The 22,758-nt window shown below is 40.2% G+C and overlaps 1 protein-coding gene across 1 annotated transcript; it reads right to left on the bottom strand.

The window, feature by feature from the left end:
* Window positions 1-1,027: 1,027 nt before the first annotated feature.
* LOC126327259 (PEST proteolytic signal-containing nuclear protein-like) lies at window positions 1,028-22,534 on the bottom strand. Its single transcript, XM_049995873.1, has 4 exons — window positions 22,382-22,534; window positions 19,926-20,101; window positions 15,510-15,640; window positions 1,028-2,160 (listed from the first exon to the last, which is right to left on the bottom strand). The coding sequence occupies exons 1-4, from the start codon at window positions 22,416-22,418 to the stop codon at window positions 2,025-2,027; spliced, it is 480 nt and encodes a 159-aa protein (XP_049851830.1). The 5' UTR covers window positions 22,419-22,534; the 3' UTR covers window positions 1,028-2,024.
* Window positions 22,535-22,758: the final 224 nt, after the last annotated feature.

Genomic DNA, 22,758 nt, shown 5'->3' with positions numbered 1-22,758 from the left:
GAATTCGTCTTAGATGATTTAGGGGAATCAGGAAAACCTAAATCTGGATGGCGGGACAGGGATTACAACTGTTGTCATCCTGAATGTGAGTCCATCATGTTAACCACAACACCATATTGCTTGGTATATTCTCCTGCAATAGTTGAGTATCAGGGTTACTTTGAGTTATCCTTTCTGGTCATTTTGTGCAACTGTGTGAATCTTTAGTATTTTCAGTAAATCTGTCAAGAAGCATTTCATGGAAAAATATTACTCTGTTCAATTCAAACTACCACAAAAATTGTAACCGATTATCAAGACAATGTGCACATTTACATGAAACAGTAATCAGAATTTCCTCAAATTAAGCACTTAAAAGGAGCAATCTATGTTTTACTTGGGAAAAGACTTTCAATACCCAAGAGTTTATTGTTGGCAACCAATTTCACAGCTGTCAACAACACTAATTTATGCAATCTTAGGTGTAGAAAGGTTTTTTTTTCATGTGGAACTGTAATCAGTGCACTATGAGTTGCTGAATGTGGAAATGAGGCTGTCAACAATGGACACATGTACTTTGAAATCCCAGAGAGGTTCTTCCCTCCACAAATCCTGTCGATTTCATTTCTGAAATGCAGCTTTGTCTGTATGAGGTGATATCACATTACAGTTTGAAGCCCTGTACCGAAACTGTTAGCTCTGTCGCTTGAGATTATATATATATATATATATATATATATATATATATATATATATATATATATATATATATATATATAAAACTGAATTAAAAAACATTGGGTGTTCATAATTGGTCTTACAGAATACAGCTGAACAAACAGCTGGTTAAATGGTTGAAGGGAAATTTGAGGAGATAACTATTGACATAATGTATCACTTGTCCACGCAGTTATTTTGAAGTGGAGACAAATAGTTATATATGATCACATACGGCTTACATGAGAAACAATAAGCTTAAATTTATGAAGTTATCTCCACCCAGTCAGGAAGACCACTGTTCTTAAGGAATACTTCTGTGAAGGCTCCATTGTTTTGCATATGAAAGTTTATTGCCTGTTACTACACTAATGATACTTTACATATATTTCCACTTGCTTTTGGTGTATAGAAGCAAACTGTATTTTTGAAGTGGTAGCATAACTTCCAAATGCTACTGAAGAGCAGCTACATGTATATTTCTTCTGTAGATACCTCCACAAACAGAACATTTTGAAATAAACTTTGACTTCTGTTGAAAAATTTGCCTGTAACAGCCCATTTCTGTAAAAGTGAAATGCTGATAATGTTGTATAAAACAATATTTATTACTTGGTACTTGGTCTGCAATGTACATAATTAAAAACAAATTCCCTCTCTAAGCAGCATTTTAACAATTCTGGAAAAACCAATTACAGAGTCAAAAATGACAGCTTGCTGTGCATTACTAAAATCACTACACAAGTTTTGCTCTTGACTGATGTCTGTCACTCTGCCACTATTACGAAATTAATACCAATTTTAAATACATGGAAACAAGATTAACAACACACAGTGATGCACATAAAGAGCAATGACTTGATGACAGACTAAACACAAGGATAGTGTGAAAATTCACTATCATGTGCAACACGAATAACTACAACTTATCTACTTGTATCACACAATAACACTGTAAATGGAGATTATTTAATGTTTCAATATAAGGCATGTATGTTCTGGTATGTAACACTATAAATTATTCTACTGTAGTATAAGTCATTCATACCAATACATGATATGACACATCATCTGCAGCCAAATTCAAATGATGAACAACAAATTTGTATCAGTTCATCACATAAACCTGATAAAATTTGCTGCGAGATGCACAAGATAACAGAAAATTTCATACTCTATGCAACATGCAATATGTTCTAAAATTGCGCCTCATCACTGTTAAGTTTGGGAACGGCTGCCAAGAGCTTTAACACAATATCTTGCATTTCTGCAATAAACAGAAGATGGATTCTTCTTCGATGTATGTCAATTATAAGGTTGACATACTTTCACTCTGCATTTTTTGCTGCATCTGTACTTGAGTCCATCGCTTTTTTCATAGTCTTTTCAAATATTTTTTTTGAATCACAGAAACCTTGTTTTGTTTTACCAAAAGAATTTGGTCCAGCTGATGTCGGTGTTTCTCTGAAACAGTGAAGTTTACTTACTAAATCATTTACCACAATGTTATCCTACACCAGTTTGTAAATAAACTGCAACAAATGAACTCTCATGCAGTGATAGTTGTATTATATAAATGATAATATTAAAGAAATCATCTGTAATAGTAAACCCTGCAATGTTATTCTTTAAATTATGTAGTAATCAATGCAGTTACCATCATTTTTTATGATGAAATTAAACCAAATGAGTAGCACTATTACTATGAGAATGATCCTTCATATGGTGAACACCAATTTACAGACTTTACCGAGTCTTCACATCTCATATTCTTCACAGTTACTAATGGCTGGCTTGATGAGCACACATACTAACACTACTGCCTCCCTCAGTCGTTCATTTTCCATCACTTACAGTTCAATAATCCAGCAGCTATGGTGGAACAGTCAGCATTTTATTATCTTTGACTAATTAAAAAAAACCTGTACTTCAAACGTTAAAGATCTTCATAAATACGCAATCGTCACTTTGACACGAGTCATTTTTGTTCTAATACAAAGCCTCAGAGTTATCTTCATATTCCTCTGCTAAGCAATCTGTTTAGTTTTATCAAGACATCACACTAGCTTTTCAAAACCACCAAATTATGCTAACCAAATTATATGGCATACAGTTCCATCCTTGCATTTTCTATCAGTGCAAATAGTTTGTGTGTGTGATTTGTACTGTTCCCCTACTTGTCACTATCTACCACAACCTCCTCTGTAAATACTTTAAAAGCTAAATAATTTGCGAATTATGTACATAAACCATGTATATGATCCACTGCAAATACTGTTCTACCTTACATCATATCCAACACTGTAATACCCTTACTTGACAAAAATGTTTCCAGGCAACTGCATTTGTTTTAACTAAAGTGATTAGTCCTTTCAGTGTTATAATAATTTTTTTGTCTTATCTACATTCACTGTCTAACTAAATCTCCTCACTTTATTACTCGAAGTAGAAGGCCGAGAGATAGGTTCACATTATGTATCCTACTTTCATGTACCATGGCCCCCATAAATCTTGGAAGTTCCACTCATTTGGTTCACTCTTTCCCTTGTATCAACATAGGTTTGTTTATCTACTTGTTCATGTGTGAACTTCCCTGTGCATATCTGATAATCAAGTATGAAGGTACGATCTGCTGCTAATAAAAAAACATGCAAATTGAATGGGAGGTCATACCTGTACTTGAAAGATAAAGGTGCCCAAGTGCAATTTTTACTCAAGACCATATTTGTAATATACACACACTACTTCATTTGTAGAAGAAGGGCTGTAGTATTGTTCCAGTCCAAGGGTGATTTAGAAAGCATTATATGAACATGCATCCCTTTAACTACATAAATTGGCCATGAGCTGGTGCAGGACTACTGCACTTCTTCCACAGATGAGTGAAGTACTACAAATATGGTCTCTTAAAAAGTCAAAATTGTGGAAGTTCTGACATCCCTACAGCAAATAACGGATTTAAAAATAGGATAACAAACAACAGACAAGCACTTGGTTGACGGGGGAGGCAACTGAAGGAACTTTTACCTTTCCAACAAGAAGAAGGAATGCACTCTTTCTGATGGTCACATTCCATACTCTGAAATTTTTTGTGAGAAATGAAAGTGTTACAGTCTGCCCTAGACCTAAACTAACTGTAATATTCTTCAGTTCTCAATGTGCCATAATGTAGTTACCTTTTTTTCACATACTGGTAGCAACAAGAGAAAACATGAAACTCTTAAGATGTTTTGCTGGCGGTGATAAAGACAGAGCAAATGCTCACAAATGACAAGAATGGAGAGTAACTCACCTGTGGCCTTATTTAACAATCTATTCTGTGATATTTATTTTCAATTATACAGGAAACTGAGTGCAAATTGTATCAGTATCACTAAAAGTAAATTTTAAATGCAACCTTATGCCCTGTTTTTTTAACCACTGCACATCCAGGAGAAGAACAATTAATAGATCAATGTTTCACGAACAGTGAGGTGGATCCATAGAATGCCTGAAGAACCAATGCTATTCAGATGCCTTATAGACATACTTCTCCATTGCACAGTTGAAAACAGTAACCTGAATATGATAGGGGATTGTTCTCACCAATGAGTGCAATACTGCTGGGAGATGGAAACAATCCTTCACATAGCTACACAACTGTGATAAACCAAAAGATCAACTTAAACTCCTGAGATTGTAGGTTTAGATTATCCGTCACCTACGGCAAAGCAAATAAAGAATCATGTAATGGAGACGATAAAGAACAAAAGTCCAGAAGATGCGATCCAGGCAGAAGTCATTTAATATGGAGGCAAAAAACACCATAAGATAATTCACCAATTAATCAACAGGATCTAGACTGTGCAGGAGATCCCAGAAGATTTGAAGTCAATGGTCACCTACCTTATATGCAAGAAAGGTGACAAAATGGACTGCACTAACTACCGAGGTTTCGCTCTCCTGAACGTCTGCTACAAGATGATGTGTAACTGTATAGTTGACAGAATTCAGCCTTATGCAGAAGTGATTGATGAATATCGGGGTGGTTTCAGAAAGGACTGCTCAACTGTGGACAACATCTACATAATTCAACAGTTCACCAAAAATATGTGGAAATGCTACAAAGACCTTCATATACTTTTCACAGATTTTAAGAAGGCAAATGACTGCAACCACTGGAAAAGCATGATGAATCGTCTAAGCTAGTTTGGATTACCCAATGAATTCTTCAGCCTAGTTCCAGTTTGTCTCACTGATTCGAAAGGCAGAGCGGCACTTGAGAACAGAGTTATGGGGCGCTCATACATAAATGCAGGCTTGACAAAGGAGATCGTGTGTCAGCGATATCATTCAACCTGGTGCTTGAAAAGATAATTACGAACGTTCTCAATAAGAATTTTGAGGGGATCAAGGTAGAGGGTGAGAAAAATCGCACTTCTCGCTGATGAAGTGGCCCTATTGCCCATATCAAAGGAAGAACTAAAATTAACGGATTTCCCGGTTAAAAATACACTTTTTCCCGCATGAAAATACACTATACCCCAGGTGAAAAAACTTTTTTTTTTCATGTTAAGTGACAATATACTTTCCCTCAGAGCTGTAAAACTTTTAAATTCTTTGAAGGGTAAGGGTTTATACAATAGTGCAGAGCTTCTCCGAGCTGTAGGAAATGAAACCCAGCAAAAACAACACATTTTGGAAAGGTATTCGACGCATGGTAAGTATACAAGGCATATTTTCCTATTACGAAGTATAAATGTGAATTCCACCACATACTGCACAGAAGCTTTGGGAGAGTAACATACAGTTTACAAGACTGTGCAAAGATGACATCATTTTGATGTCAAATGCACTTATCAAATACCTCGTGAACTGCTATCGACTTTTGTTAGCATTTGATGCTGGGTTCTTGGTAAACGCCATATCAGATTTTGTAATTTCATAGCCATTTCAAAGTAGTGGCACTGAAGATTTATAACCACATGTCATTCTTGGTATGATTTGTTATACCTAAACATCACATAATGACGTATAGGCTGTTAAAGCCTTCGTGAGGTCTAAGCTACAATACACACAGCAGAATTCCACTAGTTGATCATGATGGTAGTGGTTATGAGGACAGATTTATGAGCTATATGTCAGCAATGAAGGTTGTCCATATCCTGCCATATCTGACCCCTCCCATTTCTGAAATGTTCTGTGACTTCATTATTAAGCTAATACAAGTATGCTCCTCCTGCAATTTCAATGTTGTGCCCAGAGTGCTCCCCCCCCCCCCCCCCCCCCTCCTCAGTTGGTGTTTTGAAACAGCCTTATTCATTGGATATAACATAAATGAGTTGTTGCTTTAATTCATCTGCTAGTATGTTTACCCATCCTTTCTAACTAGCTACAGACCTAATCCTGGAACTAGTTCCCAGAGTTTCTAAAAATACTCATTTTGTTGAGGTACCTTAACGAACACTTTTGAATATATACTTTGTTGGAGTCAATGCTGGCTGGCTCCAGCATTTCCCCTTCACCACTTGATATGAGTAATGAGTCATCTCACTTTCGGGGTTGATGAAAGCATATTAGGAAAAATTGTTAGCACAACTTTTTCAGTGCGTTTCAAAATTAAATCTCCCCAACACCTTAATCTCTCCCTCATCTACAACCCATTCCACGTGAAAGCAGAGCTTTACACATTTATAAATGATAGATCTTCGAGGTTAACATAACACTGCAGCAAATGAAAAGTGTAACCTCTGGTTCTCTCTACCTGAGGTGAATATTATTGTCTGGGACATTATGTTTGCTTCGCATGTTGTGAACCAAATGATTGCGAAAGCAGATAGACAGTTCATTTCATCTTCAATACAGCATGACATCAAATGGCACCAAGTTTACACAAGTCTTGTGAACTGTAAGTTACCTGCTTCACTTCCGAAACATTGAAATTGTTATTTTGCTGTGTGATGCACTTTTGTCTGCTGATCATAGCTCATGTCTCATTATCTCGCCAGCCGACAGCAGTATTCAAAAGTGTATGACATGGAACATAGTCAGGCAAGCAACATCACTGTTAAGGAGTGCAAACACAGTTTGAATTAATATATATACAGCATAGCTACAACAAAAACTAAGTGCTCACATATAATATTGTGTCATCAAAAATGACCCCTCCCCTCTCCTGGGGGAATGGTTAGGTAGGATCTTAAGTCTACAGGTTAAATTTCAGCAGCTGAATACTTCGGACAAAAATTAATTTCATTGATGTGAACTGAACATTTCATGGGTTCCTGGATGATTACATGTTCTGTCGAGCAATTCATCTTTTCCATGTCAGTTACATATAAATAGCTTAAACACCCACCTCACCCTTTTTTGGTGCAATAATTACACTTTTTGCTATCATAATTGCATGATTTGTAATCTATGAAAGAACTAAAATAAATATGAAAAACTAGCCTTGAAGCTTGGTCTTTTATAGTGTGTGAACCCTTTAAGAGATATGAAACACAAATGTGTCAGTAAAATTTTAAATTTATGTCTTACATGCCTGGTCTTCTGGGTCCAAAATTTTCTGAGAGGCTGATCCTCAAAGTGTTAAGGTTTGATGGTTGGTTGGTTGGTTTAAAGATTAAAGGGACCAAACTGCAAAGGTCATCAGTCCCTTGTTTTATAAAAACACAGAGCAAAAGAGGGTGACGCAATAAAATTAGAGGGACCTATAAAAGCCACTTGCTCGAATAAAATTTAACACATGATCTGCCATAGAGACATTGTCACCTAGAAGAGATGATGAATCACCCTGGAGATTAAAAGCACGCCTGAGAGCGGTTAAAAGAGGACATTCCAACAACACATGGGCCACCGTCATGTTTTCACCACAGCGACAATGAGGGGGTTCCTCTCGACGCAGCAGATGACCATGCATCAGCCAAGAGTGACCAATGCGGAGCCTACACAGAACAGAATCCCTGCAAGAGGCTCGCATGGAGGAACCCCACACAGTCATGGTCTCCTTTACTTGCCACAGCTTATTAGGTGCAGACAGAGTGCGCCATTCGTCTCCCCACATCCCAAAGACCAGACAGTGCAAAACCTTTCGGAGATCAGTCGCCAGTAGGCCGATCTCCAGCGTCTGTTTGCGGGTAGCTGAGCCATACGCCACACTCCCATAATCCAGTCGGGGCAGCACAAGGGCTTTGTAGAGCTGCAGCAGCGTGTTACGATATGTACCCCAAGTTGTGTTGCTGAGGCAGCGGAGGGCATTCAGATGCTGCCAGCACTGACGCTTGAGCCGACGAATATGTGGAAGCCATGTAAGCTGGGCATCGAACAGCAATCCCAGAAAACGGTAAGAGTCAACAAGCCTGCACATGGCATCCTGAAGATAAAGCTCAGGGTGGGGATGGACAGTTCGACGCTGACAAAAGTGCATAACACAAGTCTTCGCAGGAGAAAACTGAAACCCATGGGCTAGGGCCCACTCCTGCGCCTTGCGTACGGCTCCCTGCAACTTACGTTCTGCAACACTAATGGTGGAGGAGCTGAAAAATATGCAGAAATCGTCAGCATATAACGTGAGTGAAACAGACAACCCTACTGCTGCTGCAAGGCCTTTAATGGCCACAAGGAAAAGGGGCACACTCAATACAGAGCCCTGTGGAACGCCATTTTCCTGGACATGAGGGAACTATGGGATGTGCCAATTAAAATGCGGAATGTCCGAACAGATAAAAAATTCTGAATAAAAATGGGGAGAGAGCCCCGGAGACCCCACCCGTGCAACGTGGCGAGAATATGGTGCCGCCACGTCGTGTCATATGCTCTGGAGAGGTCAAAAAAGATGGAGACGAGGTGTTGGCACCTGGAAAAAGCAGTGTGGATTGCAGACTCAAGGAAGACCAAAGTATCGGCAGTGGAACGGCCCTGTCGGAAGCTGCTCTGGCATGGAGCCAGAAGAACCCGAGACTCGAGCAGCCAACACAGCCGTCGACTCACCATACGTTCCAGTAGCTTGCACAGAGTATTTGTCAAGCTGATGGGCCGATAGCTCTCCACATTAAGCGGGTCCTTACCAGGCTTCAGCACCGGAATGATGGTACTTTCTCACCACTGCGACAGAAAGACACCGTCGCCCCATAAGCAGTTGAAGATGGCAAGAACACAGTCCGGGGACAGGTGTTTCAGCATCTCACTGTGGACGCCATCTGGCCCAGAGGCTGTATCGGGGCACTATGCCAGGGCGCTGTGGATTTCCCACAAACTAAATGGGGTGTTATACGCCTCAGGGTGGCGAGAAGCAAAAGAAAGCCATTTGCCTTCCGCCTGGCGTTTTAGCGTGCGAAATGCAGGCGGGTAATTCCCTGACGCAGAGGCCCGAACACAGTGCTGTGCAAAATGCTCGGCGATTGCATCGGCATTGGTGGATACCGCCCCGTTGATGGTAAGCCCTGGGACACCTGTAGAGTGCTGCAATCCAAACATGCGCTGAATCTTCATCCACACCTGGGAGGGTGAAGTACAGGAACCAATGTTGGAAACGTACTTCTCCAAGCACTCCTGTTTCTGCCTTTTGATGAGCTGCCGGGCCTGAGCACGGAGACGTTTGAATAAAATGAGGTTCTCCAAAGACAGGTACCGCTTATGTCGCTGAAGAGCCCGCCGATGTTCTTTAATGGCTGCAGTGACCTCCGGAGACCACCAAGGCACTGACTTTCGCCAGGGGTACCCTAACGAACGAGGAATGGCATGTTCTGCAGCAGAAACAATCGCTGCAGTCAGTGCCCCAAACACCACATCGATGGTACCATGGGGGGGGAGAGTTTCGGCAGCAGAGGAGAACATGTCCCAGTTTGCCTTGCTAAATGCCCATCTAGGCAAGCGTTCAAGAGAGCGACGCTGGGGTAGTGAAAGGAAGATGGGAAAATGGTCACTACCACACAAGTCATCATGGACTCTCCAGTGGACCGATGGTACAAGCCCTGGGCTGCACAACGACAGATCTATGGCCGAGAACGTGCCATGCGCCACACTGAAACGTGTGGCGGCACCAGTGTTTAAGAGGCAGAGGTCGAGTTGGGAAATGAGATTCTCAACCTCTCTGCCTCGGCCAGTAACCTTCGTTCCACCCAACAGGAGATTGTGAGCGTTAAAATCCCCCAGGAGAAGAAAAGGCATGGGGAGTTGGTCGACAAGTGCAGCCAATTTGGTCAGGGAGACTGAACCACCTGGAGGGAGATAGACACTGCAGACGGTTATGTCCTGGGTAGTCCTTACGCGGACAGCCACAGCTTCCAATGATGTTTGAAGGGGCACAGGAGCACTATATACAGAGATAAGGACATACACGCAGGCTCCACCTGACACACAATTGTCAGTGCTAAAGTTGCAGTAATAACCCCTGTATCCACGAAGGACAGGGGTCCGCATTGCCGGGAACCAGGTTTCCTGGAGGGCAATGCAGAAAGCAGGTGTCGTGCTTAGAAGCTGTCGTAGCTCAGGGAGATGGCTAAAATAATCGCCACAATTCCACTGGAGGATTGTACAAAGCGTGTCCTGTAGGGACATGAAGGCACAGAAAAAGCAAATTACTTCACAGAGTCATATGCTGCCTCCGACTGAGTGACTGACGTCGCAACTGCCATAGTTTCTGAGACAGCGAGATCGAGGTCATCAGGGGACGCAAAGAGCTCGACCTCATCCTCAGAGGCTGAGCTGACAGGAAGCGGTGGCGCGGGAACCACTGGGTCCTTAGGCTTCTTAGAGAGCTTCCTCTTCTCTCTCGTCTTTGGGAGGAGGGTTCGCATGCTGGGAGGGCTTTCCTGACGCATAGTCAGGAACAGAGGAAGAGCGTGAAGCCCTTCGACCAGCTGCTGGTGGCTTCCTCAGCCACTGGCTAGCGTCTTGCGAGACACTGGTAAAATTCTTGGAAGGGACTCCCCCAAGGGACCCCTTCCGAACGAGTGAGGCCTGAGCAGGCTGTTGCCTCTCCGGCCGAGCAGCCAGAGGAGGCTGGTGCTTCTCCGGCTGCGGAGCCAGAAGAGGCTGTTGCCTCTCCTGCTGAGAGGTGGGGATGGACGTCCCCAGTTGTTCGGAGTCCACTGCTCTCAAATCGGGTGATTTGGAAGCAGTGGAAGAGAGTGTGGCACCTACCAGAAGTGGGGCAGGCGTAACTTTACTGTTCTGTGGGCCAACTGAGAAGGGAGACATTGCAGGAACTGGTGGCGGCAGAGTTGCAGCAGCATAACTCCTCAACATAGATGTGGGGTTAAGCCATTCTAGCTTCTTCCTTGCCTCTTGGTAAGTTAAACAGTCTTAATTTCTTGTATCTTCCGCTCTGTTTGGTAGACTGCACAGTCTGGCGAGGAGGGAGAATGATGCTCCCCACAGTTAATGCAAGTGGAACACATGGAGCATTAGGATGTGAAGGTCGTCCACAATCACGACACGTGGGGCTGGAAGTGCATCTGGAGGACATATGTCCTAACTTCCAGCACTGGAAGCATTGCATAGATGGCGGGACATAGGGCTTGACATCACACCGGTAAATCATGACCTTGACCTTCTCAGGCAAGCAGTCACCCTCAAAGGTCAGAATGAAGACACCGGTAGCGACCCTATTATCCTTGGGCCCCCTAAAGACACGACGGACAAAGTGCACACCTCGTCATGCCAGGTTCTCCTGTAGCTCGTCATCAGACTGCAGCAGAAGATCTTTATGAAAGATAATCCCCTGGACCAAATTTAAGGACTTATGGGGAGTGACGGTAACGGGGATGTCACTGAGCTTCTCACATGCGAGTAACACCTGTGACTAGGCAGATGAAACTGCTTGTATCAAAATAGCCCCGCTCCTCATTTTGGAAACAGATGCCACATCCCCAAACTTATCTTCAAAATGGTGAACAAAGAAGAGAGGCTTAGTTCCCAAAAACGAACCCCCATCAGTTCTGCTGCACACAAGGTATCGCGGTGAATATGGCTCCTGTCTGTCTGCAGCCCTATGTTCCTCCCATGGCGTGGCTAGGGAAGGGAACGATTTCGGGTTATATGTCACAGTATTAAATTCTGTCTAACCGCACTTAGATACGTTGGCGGTTGTTCTACCACCGGATTGAGACTTCACCTGCTTCATTGCGGGGCATCCGCCCCGAAGCCACCCACGGGCGCCACCCAGCCACAGCAAAGGCCACCTGGCAGGATGGCCATTGCCAGGAGTCCTGATGCCCCAGAGAGACGAGCATCTAGTCCTTGGCTTCCGTGGGGAGGTGTCAGCTCAGGCATCGGCAGTACAATCCCTGTGATGTCAGGGGGCTACAACCTAGAGGGTACATGACGACCCCACCACAACGGGCTGGGTACCGTATTGGATTTCGGGTGCCATGGGAAGTCCATAGTAAGATGTCCTTCCGAAAAGGCTCATACTTCTGTTGAATTTGGAAGAATGGAGGTCAAACCCCAATGGGGACCATCACATTAAAGGCTTTTAGTCACCTCTTACGACAGGCAGGAATACCACATGCCTAGTCTTACCCCTAACCCCCCCCCCCCCCCCAGGGGGTTAACGTTTGAATTAGAGTCAAATGTTCCATTCATCACACATTCTCACATTAACATAATTCATCCTCCATACATGGAAATTTACTCTGAAAGTAACACTTCTCAAACCATCATTCGAAATACCTGCCCGTGATCTGTTATACATGTAAACAGTTGTGATGTCACACTCATCAAAAGTAGTTTGTTGCTATGAAGTACTGAATAGCTGTTCAAAGGCCTTTGACATTTTTTTACTGTCGGCAGGCGCTTGTGTGTGTGCGCAATATGTTTTGTTGTTGTAAATAACCCATTTTCTTTGCATCTTAAGTTTTATTTTGGAGTGATTCTCTCTACATTTTACTGCGGTAGTATTATTCTGCAGCAGCAGGCTAAAGCAAACTTTTTTGTTAGAGTATTAGGTCTTACCAGTCAAAATGCAAAAATTTAACTGAAAGCTAATACAACGAAAAATTCCCAGAATTCTAAAATAATCCTCAGTTTTTTCTAGACTTAAAAATCCCCATGTTTGTCTCAGATTTCACGGCTGTCCCAGGCAGTATAGACCCTGTGATGCAAATGAGTGACAGTGTTGAGGTAGCAGTGATTAAGCTCCGTCTCCTTGTGAGAGAATCAAAGGGCAAGTATTTGGATATGAGCAAGACCCTTGCTTGTTGAAGAGACAAGCTCCATCCTCCAGTAATCCTGATCCTACAAAGGCGTTCATAATTTTAAATATTGTACATAACCAGCATCATGTGAGGTGTAAATTAACATGAGGATCCATGCAAAAAAAAAAAAACATCATACTTAAGTCTCAGCCAGCTTTTTAAATCACGCAGCCTCTCAAGGAATTTCAGACTCCTGCTGTACAAAGCACCAGTTCAACCTGTTAGGCTATACGGTTGTGAAATATGGATTGTTCAGAAAAAATATTCGAACTTATATTATCATTTTTGAGCAAAAAGTCTTAAAGAAGATCTATGGTCCAATACAAAATGAGATCACTGGAGGCTGAAAGATCCAGCATAATAGGTGTTAAAAATATGGTTCAGATTGTTATTTTGATAACATTAGATAGCAATCTTCTCACAAAATATGTTATTTTTATGTAATTAAAGCTTAAAAATCATCAAATATCAAAATTTTGTAACGCGATTGAAAACATCCCGTTATTGGCTGAAGCCCTAGTAGTGTCACAGACTAGGAGTAAGATGAAACTATAAGTGTGTTGTAAGTATTAGCCAAAGCTATGAGGTTTTTATATACTTTTTCTGGAAAAAGTTTACCTGTTTAGTGAAGGAAAACGCAATTACAACTTTTAAACAACAACAGAAATGAATTTTGTGAATGCTGATAGTGAAAACCATGTGAAAGTTGATGTGTTTATGCTCTACCCATTTAGAGTGGCGATACGTGAAGTGACAGACAGTCTCCTCCCTGCTCTCTGCAAATATCATTAATGTCACTCAATACGAAGAACTTGCACCATTTTTGCAAATGTGTCCATATATTATACTGTCATTCACCAGTCATGAGCTACGATCCAAAGCACTTATTCTTGGCAAATCTTAGCGCTGATTTCCTGTCTAAAAGTCACTCCAGCATAGGTATTCCTCTCAGCACCTGCTTTGTGGCACAACGGATAGGGTATCTGACAGTGGATTGAAAGGTCAGATGTTCAAATACTGGTTGGGTCTTATATTTTTAAAGTTTTACATGAAATATGAAAATAGCATTGGCAAGAACTGATTGTAGCAGTTATTTTGATGGTGCAATGTATTATATGTAGCTTCACATTAATCTAAGCCTGAAACATGGACAACAGAGGGTAAATGCATTTACTTTGCAAACAAACAATTCACTTGTTTCAAAAGCATTGCTAGCAGTCAAGATATTACCATACACCCACAGTACAAAAGGTATACAATGAGGAAGTTTTCTATATGGAGAGATATAAAGCATGTACGGCATGCAGTTAACACAAACGTAAGGGCTGTGATGTTTTTGAGTGCAAACTAAAGTCAGTGTCTGAAGCAGACTTACTTCATCTTTACATAAGATGATGAAACTTCAAAGCTGGACAGTAAGAAGATAAAAAACATTGTTCCCAATAAAGTAAAAAATGTGTGGTCACATGAACTAGGCAATATCTTTTTGAATGTAATGTGTGTGTGAACAACGATTGGTGATTTGGTTTTCATATGAGAGGACTGTCGAGGAATTTTACAAGTAAGTTAACAATCTTTTGGATTGGATTCGAACCAGCGATCTATGGACATCATCTTACAAAACTAGACACTCTTCCACTCTAACAACAGAGATACCAAATAATTTATGTGAAATTGGATAAAATGACAATTTTCACGAAGAGTTTAATTTTGCTGAATGATGGTATCCTTCCTTGTAACAGTGGAAAAGCGTATCTTGAAAGTAGATTAACTTCTTAATAAATTTTTAATTGCATAAGTGATCTTTTGCGTCGACATGATGGCAATCTGCCAGTACAGTGCAACCATATTTTACTCATCTTCTCATTCTCTGGTATGCTCAAAAACAACTTTCCAGGAGTTAATGTACATTTGTGGTACAGAATGCTACTACACACTCTATGTTACCCATTTTCTGAAACGTGCATTCCAAAATAGGACATCGCTGTGAATTAGCATTATGACAGTAAGAGCAGTGAGCTATCCACTGATGTCACAGGCATCACATGACTTGAAAGGAGCATTTTAGCAGGCTTTCAAATTATTTGAATTTCATTTCTGTTTTCATAAAAGAATACTGAAATTCAACAGGAATAAAAAGCATGTTAGGGCATAAAATGGAATAATTAATCATTTAAGTAAACAGTCAAATACCCTATTGTGAGCTGGGAGAGATCTGCAGTGGACCAAACATTGTAGGTTTGATGAGAATCAAACGGCTTGTATGATCAAGGCATGTCACTCAGATGGGCAAACACCGATGGCCTTTAAAATCCATAGAGTTTACTCGCTACAGAAGAAGACCACTAAGCAGACCAAAGAAGAAGTGGAGAAATGGAATCCACAAGGACTTGCTGCATATCAGCATACACGGTGACTGGAGACAAAAGACAGGAACAGAATCCAGCGCAATAGGAGCATTGTAACTGTGCATAGTCCTCTGACCCTGATCGCGTAAAGTAAACGACAACATAGGTTATCTGCACCTTGAAAACACTGTTTTGACAATCTGGTTTAATTCAAGAACAAAACCTTTTGAATGTGTGCAATATATATTTTTAGTATTATGAATATTATCAGTAACACTACTCTCACCTTCCAATATTCCTCATCCTCATACGTGCTTCTGGGGGCATTTCCTCTGGCTCATCATCCTCATCATCATTAAATACAGCTGCTACTGCTTGTGACTTTGCTTTCATAGTATTTGTTGTAATCAAGTTTTTCTGTAAGCATGAACAAAATGAAAGTGAAACTGTCATAAAAACTAAGCTATTAAGGTCTCTGGTGGAACATAAATAATGAAAGATGTGAAGTTAACTCACTGGACAGATGACTCAATAGACACAGAAACAAAACTGAATGTTGCCAAGCTTTTGGACAGTGTTGTCCTTCGAGAGATTGCTACATAATACAAATACTACACAGGTATATAGCCCTAGCTGACTACAGTGCACCAACACTGCAGCAGTGGGGTCAGGCAAAAAAGGAAGTGGGGAGAGGAAGGTAGGAATACAGGGAAGGCTGGTTGACAGCTGAGAGGGAGAGGTGGCACTTGCATGGGATAGGAATATGGAACCAATGTGGTTCTGAATCAGCATATGGTCTTTAACATTGATAAACTCAAACTGATATGTTTGTGGCAGTAGATAACAAGTGCTTGGGTATGGAAGGTGCTCAAAGTTTTGCACTGTCACCTACTGCACAAAATGTGAATCTATAGCATGTTAGACCAGTTCCATGACTAGATTCAGGACTTCCAAGCACATAGAGCTCAAAGCCTTGTTCTTTAGTACAAAACCTCTGGGTTCAGAAGTAACTCTGGCTGTGTCCCACAGCAGTGTCAGGGCTGTCACTGTTCATGGTATGCATAAATGATTAGGTGGACGTTGAATGATCCATGAAGGTGTTCACTGATGATGCTGTGATTTTTGGGAAGTCTTGGCACCAGAAAATTGGAGCAAAATGTGGGTAAATCTGTAGATGATTGAAAATTCAACAAGTAAAATGTAATAGACTGAATAAACAGGTGGAAAGACCCATCATTCTTCGATTACAATACTGGTAATAAATCACTAGAAACAGTAACATAGTAAATTATTCTAGAATAACAATCCAGAGAGAGAGAGAGAGAGAGAGAGAGAGAGAGAGAGAGAGAGAGCACAGCTCCTGAAGAAAATGAATGGATCAGTTGTCAAAATACTGGGCATTAAGTGAAATCATCAATTCAACTGCACACCCAAAGCACAGCACACCATTAAACAACATATTGCATAAACTTTCCAAAAAGGCACAACCCCAAATCACTCATGCACATACTCAGAATTCCTCAGTTCCAAATTAACCGTGAAACAGTGATATTTATGGGGGAACAAAAAGCTGGTACCAATGTACTGACTCAAACTAAGCGCCTAACCTGAACACAATATGCATCATTCACAATATCTGCAAAATAACAAGCCAATAATGGCTTAATACTGGTACTGATATTTTCTTTTAACCTCTAAAGCTAAAATTAATCCCAAAGTATCACCCACTATGAAAGTGTGATATATATAGGTTAAAGAAACACTGGTATTGACATTCACTTAATCTACACCAGTAGAATGAACTGTTACACTTGCACAACTACACAACATATCTTGCAAATAAACAAATGATACTCGTAACATCAGTAACTTCAATCACAGAAATGTGAATCTATTATGGAAAGATGTTTGCTGTAATTAGATGGAGTCCACCCAAATCTGGAATTTCTATTTGCCAGTGATTTAAAGAGCCCTTGACATGCAACATGATTATTTATTTTATATTATTCTTCAGTTTTCAGCAGAAGGCCAAAAATTATCTTTAATAGGAACATCAGTAGCCCTTTTTACTCTGATGTTGAGCCTGTTGTTGTTGTGGTCTTCAGTGCTGAGACTGGTTTGATGCAGCTCTCCATGCTACTCTATCCTGTGCAAGCTTCTTCATCTTCCAGTACCTAACAATTCTTTTGTGGCACTCATATGCTTCATTCTCAAATCTGCCTGTACTAGGCAGCAATGCTGCATAGTACTGTCATGTAGGAAAGCCTCCATTAACTCAATGTCGCACTGCAGCATTTCCATAAAGAGAAAGGTTTTCTTCAATAGGTGCCAAAAGGGCTAGTTCTGTTACATCTACATCCATACTTTGTTAAGCACCTTACAGTGCGTGATGGAGCGTACCTCATACCACTAGTCATTTTCTCTCTTGCTCCAATCACAAATAGAGTAAGTGAAATACGACTGTTTAAAAGTCTTCGTACATCCCCTAATTTCTCGCATCATATCTTCACGCGCCTCATGCAAAATGTACGTTGATGGTAGTAGAATCATTTTGCAGTTGGCCTCACATTCCAGTTCACTAAATTTGTGCAATACTACTGCATGGAAAGGGCACGTCTTCCCCCCAGGGGTTCCCATACAATTCCGAAGAGCATCTCCATAATACTTGCATATTCATTGAACCTACCAGTGACAAATCTATCACCCCACCTCTAAAATTCACTTATTCCTTCATTAAATCTGACCTGATGGGATCCCCAACATTCGAGCAGTACTCAAGAATGCATTGCACTAGCATTCTATACACCATCTCCTTTACCAAAATTCTCCCCAGAAAATGGTGTTCAACATTCACCTTCACTACTGCCAACCTGACGTGGTCATTTTGTATCACACACTTCACAATGTTATGTCTAGATATTTAATCAAAGTAGCGGTGTCAAGCTGCCCCCTTCTAACGCTATATACGAACATTGCAGATTTGTTTTTCCTCTCATCTGCATTTTTCTACTTTTAGATCAAGCTGCCAATCATCCTACCATGTAGACATTTTATCTAAGTCATCTTATATATTTCTAAAGTCACTCAATGATTAAATCTTCTAGTAACTGCAGCATCGTCAGCAAAAAGCCCTCAAATGCTGCTCACCCTGTCCCTCAGGTCATTTAAGTACACAAAGAATAAAAGTGATCCTATCACTCTTCCCTGGGGCACTCCTGGTGATACCCTTGTCCCTGATGAACACTCGCCATTGAGGACCTATTACTTCAGAAGTCTTGACCACACTCACATCTGGGAATATATTCTGTATGTTCATACCTTCGTTAACAGTCTGCTCTGAGGCATCATCAAGTCAAAAGCTTTTTGTAAATATAAAAATATGGAATCTGTCTGTTGCCCTTCATCCACAGTTCTCACTATGTCATGTGAGAAAAGGGCAAGCTGAATTCGCACAAGTGATGCTTTCTACATGTGTGCAAAAGCTTTTCTGTCGCATGGACATTTACTATTCAAGCACAGTCCTATCTGAGGAAGGGGTTGGAGAGCTTTTAGAGAAATGTCTATATGAAAATGAGAGCAACTAATGATTCTGACAATGATTCATTTGCAAACAACTGGTGTGAAATGATAATGGAGACAGTCCACCCAGAAGAGTTTAAAAAATATCATGCATGACAAGTTTTGTACTGTAATGGTTCTGTCAATATACCTGAATGACAGTGCACTTTTTTTTTAATGCCTACTCTAACTGTTGGTTAGTGACTTTACTCTTTCCACAAAGAGACTTGTGCAATTCTCTGTGGTGAAATCATTGCCCACATTGCAGCAATTTAAATAAGAATGCACGGAAACACCTTGTGTCTGCATTGCAGGATGCAGAGGGTTAATCACTGTACACTGTAAAAGTACAGTTATAAAACTATAAAAATCATAAAACCATAAATGTAGCATACAAAGAGTGAACATCACGAAATTAAAAAGTAGACAATTGCCAGCAGGACTCGTGCTCTGAGGGTTCCGTGCAAACTTAATCATGTTCATTGACAAATTCATCTACAGACTTTGACAAGTGATTGCAAGTATTAAAGTATGTGACACCGAGGGCTGTATCTTGATTGCATTGAATTACAAGCTTAATTTTTTTTACATCACCAAGGAATATCAGACATTAGGATTTGACAAATTTCAACTTGATAACAAGGTCAACTCTTGAGGAAAAGGGGCTTTTAAAGATGGACAACAGAGTGGTCATATAATTTTTCCGCTTTTACTGATTGAGTTGCGGAACACTACTAATGGGGAATGCGACACACAAAAAGTTAAATCGTAAGATGTGAAACACTATTACACTCGATGAGATGACCTAAGCAAACATGGAACTATGAATCAAGAACACTGATCACTACATCAATTTTCTCAATGAACACCAGCACTCAGTACCTAGCCGTTGGCAAATTTCCCAAATTGTATGGTTGTCATCCTTGAAACTTTTCTGTTCATAACATTTCAACCAGAGCTCCACTGAAATATATCACGATTCCCTGCTCCAAAGAATGGCACGATATTTCTATCACTGTTATCTGTCTGTGTGAAACATGAGGAACAGAAAAGTTTCTTGGACCACAGCTACAAAACTCCAATTAATTTACAAGCAGCTAAGACCCAGTCATAAACACCTTCACAGTGTCAAGACACTACATACCTGGTTCATCCCAAGTTTGATTTGAATTCCTTTCTTTGCTGTCTCATCATTGCCCTTTTCACTTGGCTTTCCAAAACCCATAGAAAACTTTTTCTTCTTTGAGCTGTCATCATCTGACTTATCCTTCTCATCTTCTTTCTGGTCTGGCAATGACTCTGGTCCATTCTGGGGCGACCCTGAGCAAGGTGAAACACTGGCAAAGTTGAGATGATGAAGCAATTAGCCTTAGACACAACCCACAATAACCTACGACTTAAAACCTTAGCAGAAGGTGACATTTAGTAATATTCAACACATCTCTTATACTACTTACAAAATGTATGTGTGGCAATACTACTACTTACGCAGCAATGACTATATTCATCAGAAATAACAAAAGGTAACAGGAAAATCTATAACAATTTATCAAAAACTTTTCAATATATATGTTACCTCTTTTCTCAAACAACTAACCATTTCCCATGCTGCAGGGAAAAACAAACTGCCTGCATCTCTAATCACAGTTACTGAATCACATTAGAGTGGTGTTGACCTTAACCCCATATTAAGGAAAGAAGATTTATAGGTATATGACCACCAGGCCAAGACAGGTAATTGTTTCAGATCATTGCTGAGCACATAAAATTCCACAATTTTTGCAGTATGTCTACATGCCACAACAGATGATTGATACACCTTGTAAGTGAAGGTTACCATAAGAATCTATGTTTGCATTTTTTAAACTGGAATACATATTAAACTTAACATCTGAGTTTCCTGCTTCCATCACCACCCAAACTAACAACACTCCAGCAACTATTACAGCACCACCAAGTCAATTAGATAGGTAACAATGGTAGTAATATCGTGCCATTCTTTGGAGCAGGGAATCATGATATATTCCAACCAAATACAAAACTGAGCTTTTACTGTTTCAACATTTACAGTTCTCATTACTTTCTTCTCTTGAGATGAAATACAGAAGGGCAAACACAAACTGTGGATATTGCACCTCAATTGGCATAAATAAAGAGTGATACAATTTTTCTTTCAGAAATGCATTTTCCTTGGCCAGGACATTTACTGCATTTTATCTTAACTCACTGTGAACAACAAAATCATCCACCAATTTTGGGGGAAAATTTGGAACGTGTTTACAAATCTACTTTCAACCTACATGCATCCACATTCAAGCCATTAGGCCTAATGTAACAAGCATTTTAAATTCCTAATAGAACTATTTTAGAACAATTTGATGTAATCAATTACACAGAAGGATATAATTTTAAACAAACTGAATACACAACTCATATTTGAAACTTTATTTACACTGTCTAAAGACACAGCAGTATCGCACAAAAAAATTATATTGTACAATAGGAGTCATGTCAGCAGAATGACTCTTTCAATCCGCAGCAGTGTGTGCATACTTTTGAACAGTTCAGTTCACTAAAGCAATGCCTGTACAAGGCAAAGTTCTGGGTACGAGGTCCAGCACAGCACACTGTTTTAATCTGCTAGGAAGTTTCAAGTTGCCAAGACACAAAGGTTAGAAGTATACTAACTTATAAAAATGTGTTAAAAATAAATTAATGGTAAACTCTGGTGATTCACATTAAGCATCTTTATACACATCTTGAACAAAGAGAAATACACACACATACAACTCAGTAACTTGCTAGGCTTAAAATGGTTACCGACGCTGAAGGCAAAAATTCATTTCATGTTGTCATGTAGTCAACAAAAGTATAAAACTTAAACTTATGGCAAAGCAGATGGTACGGATAGGGAGGTAACTGACTGAAGTCTCACTGAAACACAGTATGTTACGGTCAATTCACCCAGGATCACTCACACAACTACCCAACTAACTTTGGTACAGGACTAATCCTCAATAATAAAGTTTCTATTTTGCACATAGCAACAATTTTTGTAACGCAAAAATTATTCTCTAGAAATAGCTTTTGTCTTTATGCACAGAACAAGAATCATTTGAAATGTATTTATGTCAATTTAAACCGAACAATGTCAGGCATCCGATTACTGAATGTAAGGTCTGGATATGTCAGAATCATGTTGTCTCTACCATCTCTTCAACTAACACAGCTTTAACCGTAATCTAAAATACGGAATCAATGTTTCGCCTCTTTAACTTTTTTATTTCAGTTATTTATTTTTCTAATGAATAACTACAAGAGGTAAATGCTATGCGGGTGTCATACTTATAGGACAATGGTGCACATTTTTTGGCTTACAATACAATAAAGTTAACGTATTGCTTCAATTGATTAACACTGGTAACAGCTAGATATCAGTCAGAACCTTTCAATCCGAACAACCTGCAGAACGGATACGACTTGCCAGCAATGCGGGTATTTTGTACTACTACTACTTCCATAGTATCTTAACCTAACCCCACAAGAAAAATTCTCATATAATTGCACAAATATCGCGAAAATATGCGACAGCGTAACAACCTTTCGTTACTTCTCCTCTTGAGTTTCTTTTCGACATTGTGTATTGATGCTTATTTGCCTATTTGCACACTCCACTAAATTTCATTTACAACTCTTGTTAACACAAACAAGCGATCATCAACACTTCAAAGCAAAGAGATCCCTCATGACATCATAGATACAGTGCCAGAGCACAGACATACATGATATCTGTGTGCCGGCGTCGTCGCTACGCAAGTACATATAAAATGCATACAGTGCACGTGGACAGTTTAATTCTTGGAACGTCTGAAGTGACAGTGCATACAGTGCACGGGGACAGTTTAATTCTTGGAACGTCTGAAGTGACAGTTACATTATCATTTGAGAGTTGGGTTATTTATTTTGTTTATTGAATT

Source organism: Schistocerca gregaria, chromosome 2 (genome assembly GCF_023897955.1).
Source record: "Schistocerca gregaria isolate iqSchGreg1 chromosome 2, iqSchGreg1.2, whole genome shotgun sequence".
Lineage (NCBI taxonomy): Eukaryota > Metazoa > Arthropoda > Insecta > Orthoptera > Acrididae > Schistocerca > Schistocerca gregaria.
The sequence above is the reverse complement of the archived record's forward strand: the minus strand, read 5'-3'. Positions and strand labels throughout refer to the sequence as shown.